We start from the raw sequence: 21115 nt of genomic DNA, 5'->3' as shown, positions 1-21115 counted from the left end.
CGGTGCCCTCACAACACATTTAAGGCTTCTAACTCTCCCCCGGATCAAATGCAGCCAGGAAGCAGCGAGAAACACTGGCCACTCAGATTAGAACCAGTTTCTGCTCGCAGTTATAGCCGAGCTGTCGCTGGAGGGATGTTTTAAAAGATAAATAAGAATCAAGCTACACAAGATGCGACCATTTCCTTTCTTGAGGAGGAGGTAATGCGCCAACGGTGAGTAGGGCGAAGCAGCTTCACCTGGCTTTTATCTTTGAATTGTGAATGTGCATTTACACAACGACATGTATTTGTCGTTTTGATAGTCGTGTAGGTTTGGGAGGGGACCAGACCTTGCGGTGAAGGACAGAGTTGCTAGGGGAAGAGATGGATGGCTTTTTTGGAATTACGCACAGGCTTTGTGTGCAAGGAAAGGAGTGGGTGGCGGCATTTAGTGGACCCCAGCCTGTCCTACACACTTGTCTTTACAGCAGGATTGATTTAGGACCACTTTCCCACGGATGGAATTGCAATGAAACAAATACAAATCTTGTGTTTCAGTCAAAACGTTATTTATGTGCTACCTGTGTATGGCACATATGGGTCAAATCAGTGTCTTGCTGTGTATGCGTGTGCACGTGTGCGCGTGTGTCTCTCAGTGTGTGTCTGTGCTGGATGCAGAAATACTCAGTGCATGAGCCTCTTTTTTTTTTTTTTTTTTTTACTGTGACACACCATGGTTCAATTGTTCTAGGTTTCCCTGCTAACCATATGTCAGGGCTACTAATGTTCATGCCCTCTTATATCAATCAGATTGGGCTGAAAATGATTTCTTGGTGCAAAATCTGTGAGAACAAATAACACTGTAGTTGCACAAATGCATAACATTATCACAAAGAGTAAACATGGTACAAAAATATTTAGGATAATTTGATGAGAAACGTAGAAATGTCTTTGAGCATGCTAAAAAGATGTCTTTCTTCCTGAAATGAATTAAAAGTTTACAAAATAATGTAAGCATTTTAGCTCCATGTGTGCATGTATTGCATTTTTAAAATTCAGCAATACCAAGAAATTACTGCAAACAATGACAATAATATAGAAATAAAAAAAAACATTATATTCTATGCAAATCCTTCATTTGTACAACATACACACACAGAGAGAGAAATACACCGCCGTTTTTAGGCATTTCTCTGATAATTTCCTTTGCTGTAACCATTAACATAACCGAGGCATTTCATATTGAACTGGCATCTACAAATTTGTAGAATAATGATACAAATAAGCCCCATTACGATTCTAGTTCAGCCTGTATCCTTTGTGCCCGCATTTGACTGACTGAACATATCAGGGAATTATTTTTCAAACGATTTCTCATTTAGCTTGTTGTCTTCTTGCAGAATCTCCATGAAGGGCCCGTGTGACATTTTTATTATTATGGATGTGCCCACGCAGATGAGAGGAGGGGAGAAAGGCCACCCGAGAGTTTTCTTCACGTCGAGTCAAGGGGAAGGGAGGAAAAAAAAATCAAGTAGCGTTTATTCAATATCTGAGGCCATTTCCCTTTATGTTATTGAATATTAACTATGGTCCCTGTTTTCATATTATTTTATATGCATGAATATTAAGCAAATATAAATATTTACCAATTATCATCAGTTGTTTTTTATTGAACTACTCAAATGTTTATTGTATTGCCCTCCTATTATAATGCCAATTGTTTAAAAATGTGTTTTTCTTTTCTATTATCACCTCTACAGTTCTGCACCGGTATGAAATATATGAGAACAATAATAAAACGTAATAATTGCAAAACTAGAAATATAGTTTGACATTTTTTTTATTTAAGAAACTGTCTCGTATTTAATTTTGTGATCACGTGAAATGCTTCTGTTGTGTCCAAATTAAAACTACAAGGTTTGCTGCAATTATATTTCAATTCTTTTATTTATTTCTTCGAACTGGAGCAGCATGGAATGTATGACATCGAAAGAAAAGGAAAAAAATGATGATGTCTGTTTCTTTTTTCCTTCAGTAAAGAAACTGCTAACGTGTGTCCTTCTTTCCACCCTTATTGCATGACTGATTGATTTGACATTCGCTGAGAAAAGAAAACACCTCCTCGAAGAAGAAAAAAAATGGAAAACATAGCCTATAATAGCATCATGGCGTGCTGCTGCTGCTGCTGTTGTTGTTGAGGAGCTTCTGCAGACTATATGTATGGGCTGGAAAAGGGCCGAGACGCTAATTTTCCACCAACCGTCTCCCCACACAGAGATCGCAGAGGTGTCAAATAATACTAAAGGACTGTTTTATCTTTACACCGAACAAAATAAATAACATTAGAAAGTCCAATAGAACAACACAAGCAAGGGAGGTTGCGTGTAAGCGCATGACCCTTGTTTCTGAAAATGTATACCCCTCATAAATCCCAACTCGTGGCTCTTGAAGGATCCTTTCACAAGTGCAACAAAATGCAAAACACAATTCTTCAACTGCGGATAAATAAAAGACGGACAAATTCACATTAAAAATGAATAACATATGTTCATAATACCCTGTTTGATTTAAAAAAAAGATTAAATAGGCCTATGCATATACTGTGCCCCCCTCCCTCCCGCTCTAGACGTCCTACAGCCCAGATAAAGGTCTTTGTGAGACAATGACACGAGCAAATAGAGAAAAATTCAAGCAAGTCGTGATTATTTATCCTACGCTACTTCACACATCAAACTATAGAAAACATAAACAAAAGCAGAGAGAAGGTGGGAGCCGTGAGGAGGCGCGGAAACAAAGCAGTAATGTGTCTGGAGGTGGATAAGACAATGGGCGGAGTGATCCGGACAGCGCCACCGCTACAGATGCGTCAGTTTGGGCGCTTCCTGGATTCTTCCCTGAGAGTAGTGCGACGTTAGGTCTGTGTACGTCGGTGTCGGATCACACACTCCGTGATGCTGACTGTTGCCCATTGTGATTGCTCCATTGTAGTCCATGTTTGTGGACGGCGGGTGCGGGAGGTGGGTCAGACCGAAAACGGAGGTCCCAGAGTTGGGCATTGAGTCGATGTAACCTCCGCCGACATAAACAGGGCTACCCTGCATGTGCGTCCCATAGTTGCCATTGCCTTGGAGAGGATGCGCGTCATACTCGGGCGTGGCCGAGTCGGTCCCGGGATACCTCTTCTGGGAGGGCGGGCAGTTGTTGAGGGAGCTGTTCAAGGGAGGGGGATATGACGTGGCCATACCGTATGCATTTTGATGAGGTTTATTGTAAGACGTCGGCGACTGGGAGTCATAAGGTACACTGTTTACAAGAGAATGCATAGAGTTGAGGTATCCTCCGCCTCCTCCACCGCCGGAGGCCGGGCCCACAGGACTCCGAGGGGACTGTCCACCAGGGGAAGGCATCATTCCGACGCCTTTCTGATCCTTCTTGTATTTCATCCTGCGGTTCTGGAACCAGATTTTGATCTGTCTCTCTGTGAGGTTGAGCAGGTTGGCCATCTCCACCCTCCGGGGTCTGCAGAGGTACCGGTTAAAGTGGAACTCCTTCTCCAGCTCCACTAGCTGGGCGCTGGTGTAAGCTGTCCGGGCCCTCTTCGATGCTGCTGACCCCGGAGGACTCTTGTCTCCGGGGCAACTCTCCACTGTCAGGGAGGAGAGGAGGATGTCAATCAGTAATCCATTACACACACACACACAGAGAGAGAGAGAGAGAGAGAGAGAGAGAGAGAGAGAGAGAGATACAGGAGAGTGAGAGTGAAAGCAAAACCGTTTGACAACACGCACACAGCTGATAACAGAAGTTTCAACCATCAAGAGGGGGTGGGGATGGTGAGCAAACAGTTCACTAGATAAATATGCTGTGCTTCACTACTTAAATAGGGGTTTATTATCGACTCTCTCTCTCTCTCTCTCTCTCTCTCTCTCTCTCTCTCTCTCTCTCTCTCTCTTCATGTGCGCGCGTTTATGAGCTGCGAACACATCACAACATTTTGATAAATCTGCTCCCTACTGCAAAGCACAAGGGTTATCATGAGGGCTCCATAAGACAATTAACAATCAATGTATGGACACTGCGCCTGTGGGCACGCTACATTAACTGCAAAGGAAAAGAATGTTACTGGAGAATAATAGGTCAATATCTGATACGGAACCAGGTAACCTCAGATTTCCTACTAAAACATTTTGACCCTCATCTTCGCCCCCGTAGTCACAGAGTAGCACACGCGTAATGCAAACACAAGCATTATGTATTCCTCAGGGTGTAAAGCAGCTCGACTTGCCCTTACTGATACACCCCCCCCGTAAGAGGCTGGAGCTTGGCTGCAGAATAGCAAGGTGTTGGTCTACTTACCGCTGTGGCAGGCGGCCAACACTTAATAAATTTCACTATCTGTCGCCCGAACCTGGAGCAAAAGGAATGCAGCATGACATAACCTGACCCATTAGGTTATAACAGAGATGAAAGAGGAGTTAACGCGAGGAATACCCATGTATGTGGGGAAATCACTTGTGATGTATAATTAGTTATGAATTCATGTTTAAAAGGCTCGTTAACTAGATATATATATATATATAGATATATATATATATATAGACTGATTTGGGAAACACATGTGGAGGATTGTTGTCTGACGTAAAAAACGTGGAAAAACGTACGTAAAAGGCTTTTCATAAATATTAGCACCTCAATGTGTTGTTAAAACTAATGAAAACACCCCCCTAAACATAAATCACAATGAAGGGCGACACACGGCAGTGCATATTAAGCTCTTACTGCAGAAGAGCACATATAACTTAATTAGAAAACCCATACCCATAGATTACAACATGAGAGGGCCATGGGACGTTGAACATCTCCGAATTTTTAGTTTACCACCCTAACACATCAAGTTTTCTAACCAAAAAACGCAGGTTTGGACTTGCATATGTGCGTAAAACGTGCGTTAAAAAAACTAAGCGCCACACTGGTTTGCATTTTAGCTCTTACGCCTACCTACGACCCAATTACTTTTCAAATTATAAGAGTCATAAGAAGATGAGCATCTATTTTAGGATAGCTTTATGCAAGTTAATACCCCACACCCACAGTTTTCTTCTGATTAAAGAGCAGGATATGTCTTGCCTACGTGCAAATATCGTGCGTAAATACGTTTTAGCACATCAACGTGTTGTTATAAACTGCAAAAAAGAAAATATTTAGAAGATGAGCATCTCTCAGTTGTGTCTATGAAAAAAAAAGACACCCAAAACCTAAACTCCCCCCCTCTCCCGACCCACCAAGTTGCCCTCTCATCAAAACAGCAGGAGCTGGCTTGTATGCGTGCGTAAAACGTGCCTAAAAGGTTAGCACTTTTATGGGTTGTAAAAAACTAGAAAAAAAGGAAAACACTTTCATAACAAACATAAATCAAACTGAAGTCACACAACTTTGCATTTGCATTTCTTACTGTCTCTACCTGTATCGTCATTGAAATATTACCCACTAATTTAGCTAAATTAGAAGGTCATGGGAAGATGAGTATCTATGAATTTAAGGTTGGCTCTACATAAATAAACACCCCCAAACACTAAACCCCCACTCTGACCCAACAAGTTTCCCTCTAATCAAAACAGCAGGACAAACTGAAACAACTGTTGTGCGTGTTTGTTTGTTGTCTCTCCGGGAACATTGTGTGATCAGTGGAGATGCATGTTTACAGTAGGGACAGGTCAGCTGCAGGGCACAGGGACGACAAATGGTGGAATCTAGTAACAATGTTGAGGGACTATAGGCCGTCTAAACCTTATAATATTTATAGTATATAATGTTTGTTGCATTATATAATGTTTGGGGTATCAGTTTTGGGATATTTCAGGAAGATGTGAGTTAATCATTGATGAGATACAATAAAAGTAACACTTCAACATATACTCTGCCTTACCTTACCACCCACCCACATCCCCAATGTATTGTGTCCTCCCTCAAATATAACTTATGTAACTTTCTGGTCAGAGGCTATCAAGCTTTATGTGTGTAAGGAGCAGTGCTTTGTACCTGAACTGGAGCTACTGGTGGGTTTCTGCTTGGTGTTCTGACGGGATTCCTTCATCCAGGGGAAAATGTGTTTGCCGCGAGCAGTAGAGGTCGGGGAGCCGTTCTTGGCACTGGGCTGGTTGGACCCGTTGCTTGTGTTTTGGCTGATAGCACCGGGGGATTGTGAAGGAGGGGGTGGGCCTGACACCGGCACCTGCGGTTGATTGCTTTCGGGATGAACCTTAGACTGCGCCGCCTGAATGGCTGTGGTCCTGTCGCAGCTCTCCGCCATCTCCCCCGGCTTCTGCAGAGCCACGGAGCCGTCAGGAGACTGCAGGGAGCAGGCAGGTCGATGGTACTCACTTTCCACATGAGAGGCCCGGGGATATTGGACCTGATTGGCATCATAACTGAAGCCATTTGCGCTTTGATATGGGTAGCCACTGTAAATTGCGGAGCTGTCGTAGTAGGTTGCCTTTTGCATCTCGCCGTTTCCCAATATTTATTTCAGAAACTGACAGGGTCTTGACACCCTTGTAGAATAACATTGGCACCCCGTGGTCACGTGACGCCTCTCCGCCAATGGCCTCCTCGGGTGAACCTAGGGTTACAAGAAGCACTGTGAGGAGAAGAAATGGTGGCGATCCATCTTACTTTTCAATACAGGGCTGACACTGGAGACTATGGAAGCAAGATAGGGCCAACAGTCCTGTAGACTATTACCGTTTACCTTATGGCTTACACAGGGCACAAAGGCACGCACTAACCTTGTATTACCATCTGTGCCAAACCACATCAAAACAAAAACCTTTTTTAAAAGCATTTCAGACTGCCAAATCAATTTTAGGGCCTAACAAGAAAATGCATGACATTTTAAACCTCTGAGCCTATTAACAATGAAACTGAATATAGAGTTACACTTCACAGAACATGGTGTAAAAAAAGGCTGCAGGAGGAAAGGCTTATTAGCGGGTTACCACACAGGAAAATAATATTTCTGTTATATTGTTATTCTACCAACAGGGCTGTCAACACGATATCTAATTTCCTCTGTAGCAGGTGAAACTATTCCGCTTTTAACTCATTTTTGTTTCTCACTGTTAGTAAAAAAATATCTCCCTTCACTAACAGGATAGACCTCAATACGCTGTGCTTTCCCGGCCACCTGGCGCAAAGCATAAACAACCGCATTCTCTTCTTTTTCTTTTCTTTGCATTCTGCAAGATGAATGGAAGGGCCACGAGAAAACCTGAAAAACCGGGCGGGCATCCGTGCAGCTCTATGACCACGCTGTGAACTTTTCCTTACAGGCCCATAATAATGACTGCTGTCGGTGCTGTCTGCGCGGCGGCCCGTCGCGGTGATATATGGGGGTCAGTGGGCCGGGACGGCCTGCTTGGAATGAGCGGCCCGGTAAGCAGCCAAGCCCGGTACTCAGGCGGACAGAAACCTGGGATGGCACAGCTAGAGCCTGCTCCTAAACCACCATAATTCACGCAGGTAACCATGGGGACCATCCTCTAAGAGATTATTGGGGGAACTATAAACCATTATAGACGGGTCATTTTGGAGAAATATTTTATAATGTGACATTATGATGAAATAGTGGAATATTTAATGTAGACTCCCTGTGTTTCAACCACTACCATCATTAAAAAATGGCAAAATGGCAATGAATAATATTAATAATAATAATAATAATAATAATAATAATAATAATAATAACAATAATAATACTTTTAAATGAATTAATCTTTTTAAATACAAATAAAATGTAAACCTCACTGACTTGTTTGGTTCTGAAATCATGCAGTTCTTTTGTCTGCACTCTAGATTTAACCATATGCAGGCGCCCATGGAAGGGGCAGGTAATTTGAAGACTAAATAAAACAAATAAAAACTAAATAAAATCTAAATTATTTGATTGAAACCCTTAATTCAAATTGTAACTCCTGAAACTAAAAGGCCCTGTTGTTATGTGCCTGATAGGAAATGTGATTCCACCAATAACGACGTTATAGGCTGCAGTGAAAATATTACTTTTCACAATACATAGGTGAAGCAGTCCCGGAGCAGACACACAACTAGAATGCATTTTCATTAAATGAGCACAAAGAAATTAAATGAAAATGTCGAGCAACTCTTGGTTTGTGCAGCCGTGCATAGCAAGAAGCAAATCAGTATAAAATGAGCCCTGAGCTTGCCCTCAACGCAGCTAAACCGCAGAGTGAAAGAAGGTGTCTTCACTATATCTGCACTCACGATGACCTGGAAAAGATATCAGAATGCTTCGTGGTGTGTATCTCCAGGCGAGCCACTGCGATAGTCATAAATGGCAGAGAAAGAGAGACAAATGACAGACCTGAGCTTTTCTAACGCGGCGCAGCCTGCTCCACGTTAGAGAAATCTGGCTGCCTGACTGTGTGTGTGAACTCTTCCTGAACCGAGATCTAAGTCATACGGTGATAAATCACCGCGCGACACACAAACTCCGCCATTTACAACCGAGGGAGCCTATTTCTGGCCTGCTTACCTTATCCTCTGACGACGAATGCAGAGCACCGAGCGATATTTTCTCATTCAGCGACGAAATCGATCAAAGCAGTAATCCAGAGGAAAAAGTTTAAAGGCAGTGCTGGCTGGGTGAAGCAGCAGCAGCAGACTGCGCCCTGCCATACACCAGGCATTAGCAGCCACAACAAAAAAGGGAAGAGCCGAGAGGAACCCCTTTCCTTTCTTCCTTTTCTTTTTTTCCTACTCGACGTGGATGGGTAAACCAAGATTACGAAAGCAGGCGTGAGCAGTCGGGTCAGCGAGATAAGAGTTATCTGGCCCCAAGATTGAATTTATCGTCATACCATAGAGCAATGGCCAGGGCTTCATAGCAATATTAAACTCAGCCAAGGCTATGCTGGACTATGTGATCCTTCACCAGTACCATGCAGACACCAGTGAACTGCCCCGAACCAGAGCGTCACCATAGACAAAAAAAATTATGCAAATAAGTAGCGCCTTGGAAAGCCAGTTCAAATCAAGTGGCTCCCTCTCCTCCTCCCCCAACCAAATGAGGTAGTGTGTCTAGAAAAAAAATAATGCATCGTTAGAAATAGCATGAGAGTACACCCTTAAAGTGTTTTAAATCTTTTTTTTTTTTTTTCTTATTATTTATTCCACGTCGTGCAACGGAATTAAGAGCCTAATGGATGAGATGTTGGAGTGAGGGGGAGAATACAAAGGAATAATCAGCCGCTGACCATGCTGCATTTCCATTTTCACGGGACATAAAGGGCTTCTATCCACCGGTTTAATCATTAACCGAATTTGTGCATATGATCCTCAATCTTTTGACACAAGGACGCGCAATTCGTTTTCATTTCAACGCCAGGTAGCTACCCTACTGCCTGCATGGATCATTCTATGAAGAATACAACACAATATATATATTGTTGTTATTTTTAAAAACATACGAAAGCACAACAACTTCAGATCAAAGCCGTCGTTCCACGTATATCAAGGGAAAACCCCACTGGGAGCAGGGTGTGAAAAATGGGAAGAAGTTTCATCACCAAAAGGCAAAGCGGAGGACATTCGAGGAGCAGGGGGAGAAGAGAGCCGGCAGCAGGGGGAATCCCTCTGCGTGATAATGCTGGCTTTTTGCAGCCAAAAGAAAGAATGAAAAAAATAGATTTATGTCCTCTCAGCTTCCCGGGGCTGTAAACACGTCCAGAGCTGCAGCTTCTCTGCTGGGTTCAGGCTCTGGGACAAAATTCAATGACACAATCAAAAAGGTAGAACACACGGACGGCGTGGGAGGGTGAGTGGGACAAAAATTCACGCGTGAGGATTTTTTTTAGCCAACTCGGCTTTTTTTTTCTCCTCCAAACCAAACTAGTCACTTTGTATAATTATTTACTTCTTTGTGTTCTGCTAAATTGCTGATTCGTCTCTCTCTTTAATATGGCCCTGAGCAGAGGGTTAAATGTCAGTGAGGTGGTGGTCGTATATGCTACCGTGCATAATAAGGCTCAAAGCAATGTGGAGGGAAAGGACAAAATCTGAAATGTTGATGAAAGAAAAAACATTTTTAAAACTTGAGTGCAGTAAACTATGGCGGCTACAAGCAGATGGCTTTCGCAGAAAGTAGTTTTTGAAAGGAGTGAGGCACCGCTCCAAGAGCTGCGATTCCCCTCGTCACTTTTATAGTGACAAATTACACCACAAAGACAAGTGGAAGAGAAGGAATTATTGCTCTCGGGCTGGTCATATTGCTGCTACAAGGAAATGTACAAGCCATAAGCTGCTTCTCTATCCCTGCGAGTGCTTTGGTGGGCGTGTTGGGGTACTTATTAGAAATTGAATAAGGATATCGCCATCAAGCATTCATAACACAAATCAATAAAGATATATGGACTTACCGAAGGCAGTTCAAGGTGTCTCGGAGACCGTGCGATGGCCCGAATTTACTTGGCTGGATTTCTGCAATGAGGAATAAATATTTTTCAGAAGATAATTCAACCTTTGAACCTTTTCTGTAAAATATATCAGTGCGGATTTTATTTTAGAATAGGCGCTCTTTATAGTTAGAAAATGTGTTTATAACAAATAAGTATATTGTTATTATGGTTTAGGCCTTATGTTGAAATGGCGCAAAGATACAAAATCTGGCAAATAGGCTAACCCAAATCTAGTAAGCGTTTTCAAGATAGGCTACTTATTTGGGTCAAATTATGTATATTTAACAGCAGGCTCTATGTGTGAATGTATTAATATCTTAACCATTAAATCTAGATTTAAACATTTTGCAACAAAATATCAAGCAAAATATATTCATCCGTAGTAAACACAAGACTATCAAACACAAATAAACATAAATTAAAGCCAAAAAAACCAAGTCCAAAGATTCTCCTCGTACAAAAACAACACTACAACCAAATAATGCTGCATATCAGCGTAATGACACTAATAACATAAAAACGGGCCTATGCAAATAACTTGTTTGTTGTGTCCCTGCCGGCTGGTAGGCATTTTCTCCACAAACGGATCGAATAGTCATTAGCTCTCGCGCACCATCTTCCCCAGGTCCCCGCGCCCATAAATCAAGCAGAAGCGCCGTGACCTCAGCGCGGCCGCGCGGTCCTGGATGGCACTCCGTCTTCCATTATATCCTCGTTTCCCTGGCGGAGCGACACAACCCCGCCGCTTTCCCCTACATTTTATGGAGCTCATCTTGATGTATCATTTACGTACAAAAAAAAAACAAAAACACGTTAAGACACGAGATGTTTTGTTTTATAGGACCGGTTGCACCTTGGAGCGGCCGTGCGCTCTGTTTGGGTTTTTCTTGGAAGCCGATATTTAAATGGCCGCTTTATTTACAAACGGCTGTACAGGCCTATTAATCCAAATGGCTCCTCGTGCTATTAAAGATATGTGATTAGGACAAAATATTAATTATTAGCTGCTCTATTACAAGTTTACACTGAAACTATATGGCTTTGATATAATGTTTAGCATAGGAAGCATACAATGGAACAATGCCTGAATCCTATGGCCCAGATAAACCCTTAAATAGTTGCCTATATAGGTTGTGTGTAAATTCTGCAGGGCTATTTATGCATCGCTTGATGAATCTGAGATATTAACAGATAGGTGAATATCGATAGCTTCTTGGTACCTGTCTATTTTATCGCCCTGCAAAAACCCTGGACCCCTTTTTTACTGACCTCTGCCTCGCGCAGCAATAACTCACGACAGTAATGAACAATCGGCGGAAATACCTCAAAATAAAATCCATCCTCCCAAAGCTCGCGCTCTGACTCTGTCCGCGTGGAAAAACATATCCGTCCGTGACAGCAGTATAATACATCCACAAACCCGGAATCCTCTCTCTTTCAGTCTGCCTCGCTTTTCTTTTTCTCCCCTTCGATAAACAAAACTACAAAGCCCGGACTCCCCTCACGGAAAGTGGGGGTAACCCGCAAATAATCAGCATCATATGGTCAGACCGGGGCTCCGGTTTTCTTCCCCGTGCCATAACATCGCGCAGTATTATGCGCCCCGCTCACGTGACGCAACGTCAACTTAAATCCCTTTTATTTGAGCCCGTGAATCATTAATGGAGGCAGTCATTGCCCCTGAGGAGAAACGGATCAGTTTGGAGGGAGAAAAAAGAGGGGTATGTGACACTGCAATGTATCTGGCAGAGGAGCAAGTCTCTCGCAGAGAAGCAGCTTTTCCACGTGTCGCCCATTCAGAGGGAAAGACTGTTCTGTCAGTTTTAAAGTGCCATATATTTGGTGCCTGTTAGCGGCTGAAAGAGCTAATCCTGCTGTATTATGCAGAGTTTGAAGTGCAGCCACAGCTCTGAGCCAGGCTAAAACCAGACTGTTTTGCACTGCAGCGTGATAATTCGCACTATGTCAGATGGAGAAGGCTTTCCCCTACAAAATACCATTTAAGGGTGGCATAATGATTACACATCACTCCAGCAAACCTCTTCTCCTTTCTCTTTACAACACAGCCAGGGCTACAGAAAGCTTTACTCAATATCGCCCCCCCGTCCTCAGCCCCACGATTTGGTTGTAGTACCACTTAGTCAGCCTCTGGTTCTCCATCAGCAAAAGCCTGCATGCTGTTGGCCAAATTGAGAGAGAGCGAAAAAAAAGTCACACATTTACCTGTCCTACATAAGGAAGGTGTGAGTCCCGGTGGTCGTGAGGGGTGCGTGTCAGTCAGCAGTGAGCGGAAAGTGGAGGTGAGGTAACCAAAGAGAGGCTGCTCGACCCCGCTGATCACTACATGGCCCCCCATTAGACCTACATGCGCTTACGCGTTTCCTATGACCAGCTGAGTGAAATTACAGGTTTGTGCAAAGGAAGAGTTTTGGAGCTCTTGGAGAGGTGTGTGTGGAGGGGGGGGGGGGGCGGAGGGGTAGTTGTACGATGGCAAAAGTGCCGACTAAGACATAAACTTTCTGTAGTTTACCAAAATCAATATAATGTAAACAATTCCTATCTGAAGAGCGTTTCATGCGTGCGCCACTGGAAGATATCTCGCTTCTAGGCACTCCAAGTCTTTGCCAAAAGTCATAGCCCGGAAGAGCTTCCCCTATCTAGGCACCGTTTGGCGCTTGTTTTCCGTCAACACCGAGTAGCGGGCGTGGACAAATCCCACCACAACTATTAATCATTCGGGGCGGACATAGACAGCATCCCACTCCCACATCAGCCTTTGTCTTCTCAAACTACAACTTGAGCGGTAAACTTTTAAAGACAGGAACAGAAGTAGACCTGCTCTCATTAATTCCCCCTTCAGCACTTCTAAACCTGACGAAAAGAGGAGGAATAATCATGATCAGCGTTAAAGATTGAGTTTTTAACGTACAGGTTTTAGAGGCATGATTATGAAAAGAAGGCAATTTCTCTTTCTAAACGGACTGTTTGTGTATGTAATGCGTTTTTTTCTCTCTCTCCTTTCTTCTTCTACAGATGTGGTGCTGTCACCAGGATTATATGGCTCGACATGACCGTGCACTAGAAGCTAATCCCACATTGCCTTTCGCCACCGCACCTGAACTTTTCCCTGACCCGGGCAGAGGCATAGAGAGTCGAGTGGGAAGTTATTTTGGAAAACTAAAGGCCCTCTCAGCTGGTAGCCTACTTTTTTCACGTTTTGTTGCACTTTTTTTTTTTTCCAGATTTGCCCTTTGCTCAAAAAGTAGTAGTTGACTGATTATGTTGTAAATCTCAGCTGTTTTAGCATAAAACAAATGTTTCAGAGTTATTTACACAAATCAAGGCTCCTTATCACTGTCAGCGAAGAGGAGTTAGAGGCGCAGACCTCTGGATGTTGGCCAGACGGCGGTCCATATCTTCCCACAATGTTGACACTCGGAGCTCTTAACAGCCAGGCTTGGGTTACCGATACACTCAGCCGAAGATAACTCTTTCTGCGAGGTTTACACCAGCCAACATCAAGGCTAATGCGAAATTCAACGCTTAAGCTGTCTTGGAGCCATCTCTCACGGATGCAGACGGACTGGGACAGCGTAATTGTTTGCGTAAAGGTGGCTGTAATAAAGCTATTTGAATTTCCATGTTGAACTTAGTGACTCTTTATTGCGAATGTAAATGTCCTCAGATCATATACTGTATAATATACTTTTGTGCAATAGCTGTCAGTTACATTTTGGAGGTAAGTGCAAAACAGTCCAGCAATAATACCACTATTACTAGACTATTACTATTACCACTACTAATACTACTACTACTACTAATAATAATAATAATAATAATAATAATAATAATAATTATAACAATAATGATGATAATAACCACAACAATAAAAACTATTATTATCATTATTATTATTTTAAAGATTGTCACACACCCCGAGGGCTTGTTAATGTTTAACTTGTGTCTAAACTGACTATTGTGTTCAATCTCATTGAAAAACCCTTCAAGCAACAGATAAGCCTTTTGTATTGCTACCGTTGTCTGAATACACTTACTCTCATTTCAATATTCAACAGTAAAATTAATATATTATATGAAAAAGAAAATAGTAAACTATCAAAATCCCTACAAACAGCAACTAAGTTGTGTTCCATCTTTGAAGGCATGCAGTATTCTTGAGGAAAAACTTGCAAACATAAATGCAGACAGTTGTTTCTTTTTGTTATTATTCATGTAAACTTTGTGTTGTGTTTGCATTCTTTCATACCCAGAAAAGTTTCAGCTACACCTCCTACTACATTCTCACCTCTACAGCCACGAGTAGTATCACTTCATTTTGAAACCAGTTTGTTCAAACTGTTTATTGTCATACATTTATTGGCAAAGTGAAGGCTGAATTTTATCATCCTTTTTTTTTTGGATTGAAGATTTAACAAGTTATGTGAATTAGACCTGCTGTCTTGTATCATTTACTTAGAGCTCCAGTGTGATAGAGAGTTCAAGTATCCTTTATATATAACGATTAAGTACAAAATACGTACACATATCGTGTAATAAATGTATTAATACATTTTATTTTTAAAGTCCCTTCAAATATTTTCCAATCAAATTAAGAAACTGGATTTTTGAGTTTTATAATAAGCTAATTATGATATTAACAAGCTCGGAAACTATATAACAATGTTTAGCTGGAAATAAACAGATCATATTACAATTCCCATGAATATTCACCAGAAAAATCACCAAACAAACTTCAACTTCCGGGAAATGTATAGGACTTTTTAAAGATTTCCACAAAAGAGAAATAACCAAATCTACTCACAGGTCATGATGGTCTGTGTCCAGCGGACAGAGTTTTGTCAGGGGACAAGAGATCTGACTCGCACCCTGCAGAGGATCACTTCAAATGAAAATAAGGCAGATTTTCAGATCTATTTCTGACCCCGGGGCATTCATTATTCAACAAGTCACGTGAACGGGCGAATTAAAATTTCAGTACATTGGAAGTGACCTCTATTCGCGACTCAAATGACTTGAAATCTGTAATTTAACTAGTTGGACTTCTTGGAGTCTGCGCAAAATTGGTGTCAATCAGCCTCAACGCCATCTTCTGCACAGCTTCCATGTCTGCAGCGAGGGCTGAAGACTGTATGCAAAGAGGGGTTTAACATTTCTGCAGGATTATTCTTCTTATGCAAACAAACAAAAAACTAATAAATATGAGAGATCCAACAAAATGGATTTAAAGCTTCTACTAAAATAGTGTTAAAATATATTCTGTCTGTCTACTGTGGGAATTTTTGTGAATGTCAGTTTTATCTAATTTACGAGTAAATGCATTACAAACCCATTCATTATGATATTATTGGCATAAATATTGAGCAGGAACCATCAGTGACAAAACATGGCAAATCATACTAAATTACATGCACAATACCAGCATGTTTCGGCTCATATCTGGCCCCTCTACACGGCCTGACAGGAGTGTTTCTGTGATGAATTGCAGAGGAGCTGTCTCTAGGAATAATTTTGGGGAAATTCATGGCTCAGATTCACACCTAAACACCGTTTTTGTTTCCGCGCTGTCTCTGGGTAAATCTTAAATGAGAAGAAAAAGCTCGCGGAGGTCTCAAGCACTGATGTATGGTCTGAACATTGTGTGTGTCGAGGGGTCAGGGGTCAGAAGAAGTGCTCTGAGCCGGTGATTGGCCAGAGCCGGCCGTGTCCCCTGGTTGAACTCTCTATTGTTTGGATGTAGCAGGTAGTGACCAACACTCACACTCTGGTGCACTGAGGTTGGCAGAGATCTTCTTATAATGGCAAGTAAAAACAATATGTGTGGCCGGATACATTGAACAATTCGGGTTTGGTTTGATTCCCGTGCCAGCAGCAAAGCCTGCAACACTAAAGCAGCTGATATTTGCCTCCTAAATTCCATCCATATTTCGTCTTTATCCACGAAAATACTCAAGACATTCATGCACATTTTACGGATTAGAACTCCAGTGTGTTGAGCATTAAACGACATAATGGAATCAGAAATATCGACACTTTTTATACAAAGTGTTGGATATAAGACATACTTCAATTTTAAATAGGTGGCACATATTATTAACCACCTGGAAATGTTGGAATTGTTTCAATATCTGTGAATATTACTTTAAGAGAAGCTGTGTAACTTTGCATCCTGGTGAACAAGTCAACCCCCTCTGCAAATACCATCAGATTTAGCAAATTGATTTTAATTATATTCAGATAAAGTTAAAAAGAGATACAAAGCATTGTGAAAGTGTGGCGCAGTATATTATCTCCATATCGGACACGCTATCGCATTTTTACGCACGCATCTCCAAATACAGGATAACTGATTCCAATGCTTTAAATAAACGTTCTAAAAATAATTCAACTGATTCACACTGAAATGAAAACAGACAGCATGAAAATAAAATGTTTTGCGTTTTGAAATGCAATCCCCAAATTAGGAATATATATACGTTTTTTAAAGGGAGGCATCTAAATGCATTTGCCATGTTAATACGCGCGGCTTCAACAATACATGTTGCGTTCATATCAAATCAGCATTTGCGATGACAAAATATCCAAAGCCAAGTCAGCCTTATAAGTGAAGTACATATTTATTTCACAAGGACAGATTGAGCCTACACTAGCCTACATCACAACAGTCATTACTGAGACAACACATACAAATATTCACAGTTTAGAACACAGCACAACATGGGACGGACCAGCACAAATAAAACTAGACCTTACAACACCAACGAACATAATTCTACTTGACGAAATTCTTTGCTTATTGTGCCTTCATTATGATTTGCCTATGTACATTAAATGTGAAAGTCACCTGGACTACATTCAACAGTAAACCAACCCACTCAAACACACAAACTACACTGTTACTCTGACTGATGCCATACCTCTAAAACATCCGTCTAACAGGCATCTAGAGTCTCGCTAAATATCTTTCAAGTATATTAGAACTTTCCATGAGCAATAATAAAAAAACAAAAACAAAACAAACAAAACAAACAAAACAAAGAAACATAGAAAAATGAGTTCAAACTTACTTTTAACTCACTCAATTTTAACTGTAAAGATACATTTTGATCCAAGTCCTATTGAATGTGCGTTATCCTTCTTTCATGATAATAAACAAATATATAAACACTTCAGTTGCCACCGTGGCAATTAAAGGTGAATTTCAAGCTTATATGAAGAGGGCGAGCGGAGAGGGAAAGGGTACAAAGGACGTGACAGGGGCCCAATGGCAGAGGCAAGGGGAAAGAGAGAACACCATGTGTGTAAAATACTGAGAATCGGTCCATCAAATTCCACTTGTGTTAATTGCCATCTCAGTCTGGATTGGGTTTTTTGTGGGGTGGGGTTCATTCAAGCACTATAGACCCGCGGTGCACGGCGTGGGGACGAGCTGCTGGCCTGTTTTGATCTGCTGCTGCTGGGCCCCCGAGGCTGAGGACGAGGCCGAGCTCGAGGAGCGGATCTTAGTGTTGGGAAGCTTGTGCTCCTTCTTCCACTTCATCCTCCGGTTCTGAAACCAGATCTTGACCTGGCGCTCGGACAGACACATGGTGTGCGCAATCTCCACCCGCCTGCGCCGGGTCAGGTACCGGTTGAAGTGAAACTCCTTCTCCAGCTCCAGAGCCTGCTGGCGGGTGTAGGCAGTGCGGGACCTCTTGGGCACTCCTCCAGTGTAACTGGCATTGACTGGAGGAAAAAAAAGCCATACACAGGCAAGCAAGCAGGTGTTACATGCAGTGCTGATAGCGTTTATTCCAAAGCCATTTAGTCCATCCACTGGACACATTATAAGGTTGAAAAACTATAAAACATTTGTGTTGGTGGGAAATCACAGCCGCCCTGTTTGTTTTACTCTCGGTCTTGTTTCAGTTTACGGACATGACCTTAATGTGGAGATGTCGGGTGTACAAGCACTCGCATCCAGGGACAGATCAAGCTTAGAAATGATTAACAAAACAGCGGGGTTGGATATTACAGTTTGGCTCGGCTCCAGTGGTGGAGGTAGTTTGGGTTAAAAAGCAACAAAGGCACATGGCCCCGACAGACGAACACAGGCAATAAAATTTACGAGGGTCCTTAATTACCGACCCTGCTGCTCGATAGTCGTAAATTGCTGTTGTAAGGGCTGCTACTAGTGCTGCCTCAATAGGCTTGCGTGTGTTCCAGTGGTTGTTTCTCAGTGGTTCTGCTATTTAACCGTGACGATAACTCACCGGTGTTAACGTGGACCTTTTTCATCCAAGGATAGACCACCGGCTCCTTGCCCTTCGCTACGCCGGGATATACCTCACTGGCGAGGCTGCAGTCTTTGCTGGCATTTGCCCCTGCGCCACCATCTGGGGCCGCGGTGAGGCGAGGACCGTGGCTCTGTGGAACCGGTTGCGGTTGTGCGTGGTGCCCGTCGCCGAAATCATCGAGTCCGGTGGCGGGGACGTTACCGTAATCGTAGCCCGATTCTGTGTAGTTTGACCTCGGATAGGATGGCTCGTCGTGATGGGGGAAGCCCGTATCTTTTGGCCGCTCGTAGTAGTCACCGGGGTTGGGGATGTATCCGCTCTGCTGATATTCGTCGCATGGAGGAAAGGAAGGCTCGATATAGTTGGAGTTTATCAAGTAGGAACTCATGGTCATTAATTTGTGAAGTGCAACAATACTAATTTTTATCGCGCTGTCGTTTTTCTGATCTCCACAAAACCCTCCTACTCCCTGTCAAATGTACAAAGTTGCCTGGTCACGTGTGAAGCGCCACCAATCACCGCCTGTCCTGTGGGCATCATGTAAACAGGAACCAATGGAAAGCATGGCACTGGTACCACCAACACTGCTCGCGCTGGCTTACGTTGGTGTTTTCCTTATTAAATCACAGTATATAAAGCAAAGCCAATCAACTAACTTGTTTACTGCATGGGGCCAAACTTATGTGGGTGAGGCTTTTCTGCATGTGAAAAAAAAATCCATCTCCTCTGGAAGAGAAAGTGGATGTGAAATCCAAGCCCTGAGAAAATGCAGGTTATCACAAACAAAAGGCTATATCTACTAGTGACGTGAATGGCTGTTTTTTTGAGTTTAATATGTGTTGAATCCTAATAAAGAGATGAGCAGTGAAACAAAAAAACACAACAATACCAGTCGTATTGTTCTGTTAGCCGATTGAAATGATCGAAAAAGAAAACAGTAATAGTGCACAAGCCCTCTGCAAGCACTGACGAGCCGCTGCTCTGCGGACACACAAGCCTGCATATAAAGCATATGACTTGTGCATCAGTAAAACCCTGTTTTATACCCGTTAATGGCACACACATAAACAACAGAAAACGCTCATCTCTCACGTTGCACAAACCGTGTACATGCATAAGATACATTTTTTTTTTTTTTGCAATTTGCCAGGACACAGCAATCATTTCAAGCTATTTTTTCTCTCTGTTTGTCCTATAACATCACATGAAACTTATCTGGCACTGATCACACACGGCCATCACGTATGATCAGTTATCCCGTGTTAACTGCCTCAGTCATCCAAACACAAGCAGGACACGTATCTTGCATTCTAGTATAAGCAAAGCGTGATATTTTTAACCAGGATGGAGCATTTGTTGTAAGAAATGCCAGAATTGCTCAGCACAGCAGAGACAATCTCACAGCTAATACAACTTTCCAGAATTTGTAAAGATTAAAACCTTTTCCACAAACAATTTGCCAACATTAAAATACAAATCTGCAATATGCTAAGTGAGTCTCTGGAGCAACACTTTACTGTCAACAACCAAGGCTATAGATAAAAACCTTGTCATGTATTGCAACAATGAAAATATGTGTTGAAGAGAAGGGGTACTAAAAGTGTAAAGGGGCAAATATTCCAGTGTACAACTACAACAACACATAATAATAATAATAATAATAACAATTATAACCATTATTGTAATATAATTATAACATTTAATGTCATTATTTTAGAGAAATAAACTGCACAAATTCAGAAACATCCTTCCAGGCTCGCATACATTTAAATATAATGGGGAAAAAATGTATATTTTTTAAATGCATGTTCACATGATAGAAAACATAAAAGTCTCTTACCGTACTCCCCGCCATCAGCCATCACGTCCAGGTCGTGTTTCCTCTCCATGTCCGAGGTGGCACACTGTATCTGTGTCCCTGGAAGATGCAGCAGCTCTTCACAAAGCATATCCACACTGTCCACGTCAACAAGGCCTCTGCATGGAGAAACAAGAGGCCAAACTTCGGAAATATTGAAAGCTTTCTTTTCTGTCCTTTTTTTCCCCTTTTTCTTCCAGGGTCCCCCCTCTATTCTATTCGCTCCTCTAAACAGAGATAACTTCTGCCTGACCCCAACGTGACACCGTTTCCATTTTGTTTCTGATTAATCTTGCCCATTGACAGTCTTTGTTAAACAACAAGGCGTGCCCTTTTTTTCCAAAGAGGCGACATTTTCATATCTGTTAGACGCAGTGACCTGGGGTTCACCCCGGACTTGGACTTCAGTTTTACAGGGTCCGTTCAACTCTGGGGAGTTGGGGGGAGCACTTAGCGCGGGTCAGCGCCCCAGGAAGATCCCCAAAGGATTTTTAAAAATGTGCAAAAGAC

At 42.3% G+C, this 21115-nt stretch overlaps 2 protein-coding genes and 2 long non-coding RNA genes across 11 annotated transcripts in view; 2 read left to right on the top strand and 2 right to left on the bottom strand.

Annotated features, from left to right (window-relative positions):
- The first annotated feature begins 4 nt into the window (after positions 1-4).
- LOC127357389 (uncharacterized) lies at positions 5-1909 on the top strand. The gene is made up of 2 exons (XR_007882242.1): positions 5-215; positions 1382-1909. It is a non-coding gene; the product is annotated as an uncharacterized LOC127357389 (long non-coding RNA).
- The window catches only part of hoxa3a (homeobox A3a), a 31424-nt gene continuing 12218 nt past the window's right edge, over positions 1910-21115 (bottom strand). For 2 of the 8 annotated variants that reach the window (XM_051389539.1, XM_051389543.1), the window contains 4 exons: positions 20588-20724; positions 10415-10475; positions 6021-6600; positions 1910-3627 (listed from right to left, as the gene is read on the bottom strand). In XM_051389539.1, the coding sequence (XP_051245499.1) occupies positions 2837-3627; positions 6021-6483 (1254 nt within the window). In that variant the 5' untranslated portion in view covers positions 6484-6600; positions 10415-10475; positions 20588-20724 and the 3' untranslated portion in view covers positions 1910-2836. Of the gene's footprint in view, positions 3628-6020; positions 6601-8532; positions 9063-10414; positions 10476-11776; positions 12157-12676; positions 12842-20587 lie in introns of those variants that run through there. The other 6 variants (XM_051389542.1, XM_051389544.1, XM_051389541.1 and 3 more) reach the window with 6 other exon arrangements.
- On the top strand, positions 6936-14092 carry LOC127357391 (uncharacterized). Its single transcript, XR_007882246.1, has 2 exons — positions 6936-7499; positions 13487-14092. It is a non-coding gene; the product is annotated as an uncharacterized LOC127357391 (long non-coding RNA).
- On the bottom strand, positions 17070-20579 carry hoxa4a (homeobox A4a). Its single transcript, XM_051389555.1, has 2 exons — positions 18724-20579; positions 17070-18196 (listed from the first exon to the last, which is right to left on the bottom strand). Exons 1-2 carry the CDS (start codon positions 19139-19141, stop codon positions 17868-17870), a joined length of 747 nt encoding a protein of 248 aa, XP_051245515.1. The 5' UTR covers positions 19142-20579; the 3' UTR covers positions 17070-17867.

Source organism: Dicentrarchus labrax, unplaced genomic scaffold (assembly GCF_905237075.1).
Source record: "Dicentrarchus labrax unplaced genomic scaffold, dlabrax2021, whole genome shotgun sequence".
NCBI classification, from domain to species: Eukaryota; Metazoa; Chordata; class Actinopteri; family Moronidae; genus Dicentrarchus; species Dicentrarchus labrax.
Note: the sequence above shows the minus strand (reverse complement) of the source record. Positions and strands in the feature narration are given on the sequence as shown.

What these genes read in the sequence shown, in the direction of transcription:
- hoxa4a (XM_051389555.1), bottom strand. Translation starts at nt 19,141, where the DNA reads ATGACCATGAGTTCCTACTTGATAAACTCCAACTATATCGAGCCTTCC. An exon ending in AAAGGTCCACGTTAACACCG is followed by an intron (nt 18,197 to 18,723) that starts GTGAGTTATCGT and finishes TTTTTCCTCCAG; the next exon opens with TCAATGCCAGTTACACTGGA.